This window comes from Canis lupus, chromosome 1 (assembly GCF_048164855.1).
Source record: "Canis lupus baileyi chromosome 1, mCanLup2.hap1, whole genome shotgun sequence".
Lineage (NCBI taxonomy): Eukaryota > Metazoa > Chordata > Mammalia > Carnivora > Canidae > Canis > Canis lupus.
In genome coordinates, this window is record NC_132838.1 from 26404398 (window position 1) to 26412235 (window position 7838).

Genomic DNA, 7838 nt, shown 5'->3' on the forward strand with positions numbered 1-7838 from the left:
ACTTCTTGCAAGATACATCTATGAAGGCAAGAGAAACAAAAGCAAAAATGAACTATTGGGATTTCATCAAGATAAAAAGCTTCTGCACAGCAAAAGAAACAGTCAACAAAACTACAAGACACCCTACAGAATGGGAGAAGATACTTGCAAATGACGTATCAGATAAAGGGCTAGTTTCCAAGATCTATAAAGAACCTATTAAACTCCACAGCAAAGAAACAAACAATCCAATCATGAAATGAGCAAAAGATATGAACAGAAATTTCACCAAAGAAGACACACAGACGGCCAACTAGCATATGAGAAAATGCTCTGCATCACTTGCCATCAGGGAAATACAAATCAAAACCACAATGAGATACTGCCTCACACTAGTGAGAATGGGGAAAATTAACAAGACAGGAAACAACAAATGTTGGAGAGGATGTGGAGAAAGGGGAACCCTCTTGCACTGTTGGTTGGAATGTGAACCGGTGCAGCCACTCTGAGAAACTGTCTGGAGGTCCTCAAAGAATTTAAAATAGAGCTACCCTATGACCCATCAATTGCATTGCTGGGGATTTACCCCAAAGATACAGGTGCAGTGAAAAGCCGAGACACCTGCACCCCAATGTTTGTAGCAGCAATGTCCACAATAGCCAAATGTGGAAGGAGCCTCAGTGTCCATCAATGTGGTCTATATATATAATGGAATATTACTCAGCCATTAGAAACGATGAATACCCTCCATTTGCTTGGTCGTGGATAGAACTGGAGGGTATTATGCTGAGTGAAGTAAGTCAGTCGGAAAAGGACAAAGGTTATGTGGTTTCATACAGGGAATATAAGAAATAGTGAAAGGGATTATAGGGGAAAGGAGAGAAAATGAGTGGGAAATATCAGAGAGGGTGACAGAACATGAGAGACTCCTAACTCTGGGAAATGAACAAGGGGTAGTGGAAGGGGAGGTGGGTGGGGGGATGGGGTGATTGGGTGATGGGCATGGAGTGGGGACACTTGACAGGATGAGCACTGGGTGTTATACTATGTGTTGGCAAATCGAACTTCAATGAATAATATACCAAAAAAAGAAGGAAGGAAGGAAGGAAGGAAGGAAGGAAGGAAGGAAGGAAGGAAGGAAGGAAGGAAGGAAGGAAGGAAGGAAAAGGAAGAAAGAGAAAGAAAGAAAGAATTTCCTGCATTAAAATCAGAAAGGATAAATTTCTAACTTTTGAAATTCTTTTAACTTCTTTTGATGATTAGAATGGAAAAAAGGATAGATTATAAGGCAATACTTAAAAGTAGTTGCTCAAATAGGCAGTTTTATTTTTTTTATAATTCTCAGAATTGGAAAACTTTATTTTTACCACAAGGAAGGACAGAAATTGGGACACATCAAACTGCAGAAACCATGATCAGCAATCTTTCCCACCCTGCTACTGTGCCGCTTTGTTATGAGAGTGTGAATGGATCTTGTGTGAGAACTTCCTACTTGCTTGGATCCAGGTTGATTCTGTACTCAGTGTTTCGTTTTGTATCTTTGCTAGCTGTGTTTGGAAACCCCCGGGTGGTGATTTCCATCCTGCATGTCAAACAGCTGCACTCTCCAACCAGTGTTATCCCCTCTCTGGCTTGTGCTGACTCTCTGGTGCGGGTGACGGTCATGTCCTTCATCAAGGTCAGGTCTGTGGACAGCTGCCAGTACTTTGGGCCAAGTTTCTGTACCTTCCACATGTGCTGCAAAGTGGCATTTTGCTACTCCTCTCTCTTCCACTTGTACTTCATCTCCATTGACAGGTACCTTCCTGTTACTGTCCCTCTGGACTATCCCACCAAGTTCACGGTGACTGTGTCAGGGATATGCGTCAGCATCTCCTGGATCCTGCTCCTCATATACAGCGGTGCCATGTTCTACACAGGTATCTATGATGACGGGCTGGAGGAGTTAGTAAGTGCCCTCAGCTGTGTAGGAGGGTGTCAGACAGTTGTAAATCAAGACTGGGTGTTGATAGATTTTCTATTCTTTTTTTTTTTTTTTTTTTAATTGGTGTTCAATTTACTAACATACAGAATAACACCCAGTGCCCGTCACCCATTCACTCAGATTTTCTATTCTTTATACCTACCCTTGTTAATGATAATCCTCTATAGCAATATTTTTCTCGTGGCTAGACAACAGGCTAACAAGACTGAATATACTGGAGGGAAAACAGAATCATCATCAGATAGTTAGAAATCCAGAGTGGCCAAGAGGGAGAGAAAAGCTGCTAAAACCCTGGGTATCACGGTGGTAGCATTTATGATTTCACAGTTACCATATAGTATTGACTTATTAATTGATGCCTAAATGAGCTTCATAACCCCTGCCTATTTTTATGAGATTTCCTTTTGGGGTGCTTACTATAACTCACCCATGAACGCTTTGATTTTACCCATGGTTCAGGAAAGCCATAAAAGTCACTGTGAGTGGCTGGGTTTTCAAGGACAGTTCAGCCACCGTGAATTTGTTCTCTGAACAAATGTAAACAAATGGGCTGAAGAAGTTAAAGAAATCTTTACAATTTCTGAATGAAATGAATTTTTGAAAATCAAACAAGACTATTCATGAGGAGAAAACACAATACCCTTCAAGTTTAATTAGGTAGATCAATGTTTTTCCAGTCATGTTAAATTGTGCACTTCCTTGTCACTTCTCCAAAGGCATGCACTTTCCTAATAAATGTTAAAATTTTATTTGAATTACTTCAGAACTCAGCCTATCCCATTTCTAAAAACACTTCCCTCCCTCATTTCTTTTAATTCACTGACTCTTCCCTTTGTTCTGGGATGTCACCTGAAAACATCTTTCGTCTTTGATACCCTTTCCTCTTGTCTTACAAAGCTTTTTACTCTCTCGCAACCTGTCAGATATTTCACCTGTGAATTGCCTTCGCAAGGTTCCTGCTTTCTGTTGCTTTTCTTAATTTCCCAAGGGAGGCTTTTGGGGGCAATTATTTGTATTGTGCCTAATGTCTGAGGAGAGAGATCTGAAATAATTATCTATAAATTGTGTGTAGAGTAACACAGACACCTTGTCTGATTCACACTCAAGACCTCTTGGGGGTTGAGGGTCATCTGCAAACATAAACACCATCCTGACCAGGCTGTTATCATTGCCAGACAAACTTCCATCCTAATTATGTCCTCCCCCAATGTGGGAAGCAGAAGCCATTGCACTTCCCTAAGTGATGATAGGATGATTATTTGTCTGTTCTTCTTACTACTAGTAGTACTACTACTATTCAAAACTGTGTTAATGGTCGGTACGGATAGCACTCATTGCTATGCTATTCTGTTCAAATACATTGAATATTGATTTTTCATTCAGGAAGAGTCTCCTTTGAATGAAGCCTCTAGTTCTTTCTTTTTCTGTGACAAAACTTAACTTCAACAGAAAATTTGCTACTTTTAGGAGACAAGTGGAATATACATCAATAAAAATATTCATGTATTCATCTTTCTTTTTTTACTTATAAAGCATGAACCACATGCTCACATTGTACCAAATCAGTGCTATATTATATAGAAATAGGTAATAGGCACATACTTTATCTTTAAGAATCTGTAACTCTGGCAAGAAGCAATGTTGTTTAACTGCGGAAAATTTTAAAAGGACAAACACCAGCTCAGCTAGATTAAGGTTAACATCAGCACTGACAAGTCATGTTGATATCAGAATGCCCTTGTATGATATGATAAAAATGACATGTATTTCTACAGTCTTTTTACCCAAAACTTATAGCCCCAGTGAAATAGTGAGAAAAACATCAAACAAACTAGTCATTGAGGACTATCCTACAAAATATCTGACCAGTGCTTCTCAAAACCATCAAGGTCATCAAAAATAAGGGGAGTAAAAGAAATTGTCAGGGTCTAGAGGACCCTAAGGAGACATAACAACTAAATGTAATGTAGCATCCTAACTGGGAAGCTGAGACAGAGAAAGGAGATAAGAGGAAATGAGGAAATCTGAATAATGTGTGGAGTTTTTAATGATACATTAATAATAATATTGTTATAATATCTTTATAATAATAATGTTGGTTCATTAATTTTAAGAAATGTATGACAATAGGAGAAATGGGCTGCAGGGTATAGGAATTTCTGTACTATCTTTGCAAATTTTCTGTAAATTTAAAACTATTCTAAAATAAAAAGTTTATTTTTAAAGATATAGGTACACAATTATGTGATGACAACAGGCATTGATCCTTATACTGACTCATTCATTGATCCATTTCACAAATATCTCTGAAGACTTGGCATTCTGAGTTCTGGGTTCAGAGTTTCAGGAATACAAAACAAAAAACTTAGAATATCTTGTAGAAAAAACCTGATATATTGACAATTATGGCTTGGGATTCACAGAGGTTTAAATGATAAGAGGTGTGTTTGAGGAGCACAAAAGGGAGGAGATTGGCACCCCCATGGAAGATCATGTAGGCATACTAGAAGTAGCATTTATGCCGGGCTTTAAGAGATTAAGATTTTTTTGCAGGAGGGAAAGGAGGGAAAGGTATTTTTAGGCCGAAGGAATAGCTGACCAAAGAGACTGAGAAAGTACACAGAGTATTCAGAAAATATGGAGATAAAACAGCTAAACAATTACCAAGGGAATTGTCACCTCTTCCACCTTCCTAAGGTTGACATTCAAGCCTCTCCCTACAGCTTCCCAAGCATTCTCCATTTCAATGTAAAGACTTACCTCCATCCCTCTGCTCAGGTCTTGACTCCTCTAATTCTCATTATCTTCTGAGCCAACATTTACTAAATGGGGTTTTATCAGTCATCTTATAAAGTACTCTAGGGAAAAGAAGTTTCTGCATCAGCAATGTTTTGGAATTGCTACATATTATATCCTGCTCTTGGAGAATAACACGAGACATGGCATAGTAAAGACTCTTGAGACATCCTGTTTCAACAAAAACCTGTCTAGCAACACTTAAATATGCATTTTTAAAAAATTATTTATGTGGAGTTCCACCTTGTGATACAGCTGAGTGTTCTTCTAAGACAGATAATGCTATCTATGTTCAGTGGAGTGGGAATAGGTGTGGATTTTATTCTAGGAAGAGGAAAGTAAGTTTTTTAGAGTGGTGACTGATTTATACTTTGCAAATTATATTTATTCTTGTATCTAAGGCACAGTGTTCCTTGATGTCTCAAAATTGTATATGTTAGGATGAATCTTAATTTATAATTTTTTTCATTTAACTATGTGATAATACTTGAGTTAATTAAAAAAGAAAGAATAATTACTCCCAAAGAAAAATTAAGCATTAAAAATACATTGAAAGGGATCCCTGGGTGGCGCAGCGGTTTGGCGCCTGCCTTTGGCCCAGGGCGCGATCCTGGAGACCGGGGATCGAATCCCACGTCGGGCTCCCGGTGCATGGAGCCTGCTTCTCCCTCTGCCTGTGTCTCTGCGTCTCTCTCTCTCTCTCTCTGTGACTATCATAAATAAATAAAAATTTAAAAAAAAAATTAAAAAAAATACATTGAAAAATGTTTACAATAAATATTTTTTTAATTAAGAAAAACAGTAAAGCCAATTTATCTCTCTAGCCAGAAAGAAAGAATGAAATGAAATAAATTTGCTTCAGCAAACTTCAATGACAAAATAAAACATTACTTTTTTGGATTGATTGGTTTATGTTTGTATCTATAGTACATTTATTTGTACTTCAGAGACCTCAAATTAATTTACAAGTAAGTTTTCCAAATAAGCAATTATCAATTTGAAAAATATTCAGTGAGAAATGTGGGAGTTTCTAGAGACCTGTAGGAAAAGATTTAGGAAGAAGACAGAACCAAAATGTACATAGAAGATGTCAGTACCTTTACTGGTAATAGCCTATAAGAAATACTTGGTTCAAAGTGGAACAAGAATGTGGCATAGGTACTTGTTTTTCCAAAGAAAATCATATACTAGTGTCCCGGGAAAGACAGTAGGTCTAATTTATGTGATTTTTTTTTTAAAGGAAGAAATATTATAATGGAATGATGTGGATCATTACCACTTTACAAAATATTCCACTATTTCCAAGTTTCAATTATTAAAGAAAAGGAATAAAGCAACCACAAAAAATTATTAAAGAAAAGGAAGAAAATATTCCTTCAAGAATATAGTACATTTAGTCAGTAATCATTGAAATGGATGAAGCCGGCTTAAAATCCTGTTTAGTGGTGGGGTTCCAAGGAGACAGGCATTCTAAAGGGAACATTTTGAAAAAAGAAATAGTCTAAACACTTGACTATGATTATGAAAAGTGATGTGAAATTAAGATTCAAACAACATTTCCCAACGTTAAATTGTACAATATTTGAGCTTCAGGATACCTTAGAGAACAAACATTGTGAAATCCTGATTTTCTAGCTGGAGCTCTGTTAGATGGGGAGGAATTCAAAGACTGCCAAAATAGCGTCACCCAACACTGCCAGTTGGCAGAACAAGGAGGAGAATTCAGAAATCCCGACCTCATGCTCTTTTCTCTCCACCTCTGTATCTCCTCCGTCTCAAGGAAGTTATAAACAAGGAACTGAATATTTTCACAGAATTTTAACTTATCCAACAAATATCTGGTTGATTTAATTTTCTCCTTGTCCTAAATTCTACTATAGAAACATTCAATAAAAAGAGTGCTATATTTCTTTCTGACTTAATAAATTGTTTTTTTTCTCCACCACTTAACCCATGGTGCCTAAAAAGCATGCCCACAAACTCATGACACAACACAGCCCACTGCCACAGCACGACTCATCCTTCCTGCAAAGACCTACCCCTTTCCTGCATTCAGTTGAAGAAGTCATTCTTGGTACAAATCAATAGTGGGTGTCCGAGGTGAGAAGATCTCCTGACTCAGGCAGAGTTTCAGTGCCTTTCTGAACCACCGGTAGGAAAAGACATAGATGATAGGGTTGCAGGCTGAGTTGAAATAAGCAAACCAGATAAAGATGTCAAAAACCAGTGGTGGTGTGATGAAGTTAAGGAGGCTGTCAACCAGAGTGTCAATGGTGAAGGGAAGCCAGCACAAGAGGTATATGCCCACAGCGATGCCCAGGGTCTTGGCAGCTTTTCTTTCACGTTTGGCAGCCCCAGCCAGGTTTTTGCTCAAGGTGCTGATCTGCTGAGCCTGCTTAGTAGCAACCACAAAAATCTTCACATACAAGCTGATCATGATGAGGCAGGGGAAAAAGAACATAGGAAAATTTAACCAGCCCCAAAACTTATTGAATAGCAGCTGGCAACTGCCCACACAAGGCATCTCTTCCAGCCACTGACTGAGCCCATTTTCTACCACATCTGTGTAGAGGAAGAAGGCAGTGTAAGCCGCTGGAATCCCCCACCCTGCCAGGATGTACCTGACAGCCACCCTGACTGTGAACTTGGAAGGATAGATCAGGGGCTCACAGATGGCACAGTGGCGGTCAATGGAAATGAAACAGAGATGAAAGATGGAGGTGAGACAGAAGAGGGTGTCCAGGTAGGTATGCAGGCGGCAGAGGAAGTCTCCAAAGAACCAGCAGCTCTCCACTGAGCGAATGGTACTGAGGGGCAGCACCAGCAGACCCAGAAACATGTCAGCCAGGGCCAGGGAAAGCAGCAAGAAGTTGGTGGGAGTGTGAAGCACTTTGAAGTAGGACACAGCAAACACCACAAACAAATTTCCCAGGACTGTAATCAGCATGCCTACTGCACAGGCCATGTAGATGGCCAACTGGATGTCCAGAGGATGGACTGTCCTGGGGCAAGACCCATTCACCTGGTAGCAGAAAGTGGTGGGGCGTTCTTCAGAACCTTGGCTGAGGACAGTGTCCAT

The 7838-nt window shown here is 39.2% G+C and overlaps 1 protein-coding gene and 1 pseudogene across 1 annotated transcript; one reads left to right on the forward strand and one right to left on the reverse strand.

The window, feature by feature from the left end:
* The first annotated feature begins 1390 nt into the window (after positions 1–1390).
* On the forward strand, positions 1391–2504 carry LOC140613911 (trace amine-associated receptor 6-like; annotated as a pseudogene).
* Positions 2505–6824: 4320 nt separating this feature from the next.
* TAAR5 (trace amine associated receptor 5) lies at positions 6825–7838 on the reverse strand. The gene has a single exon (XM_072792577.1). The coding sequence runs from the start codon at positions 7836–7838 to the stop codon at positions 6825–6827; it is 1014 nt and encodes a 337-aa protein (XP_072648678.1).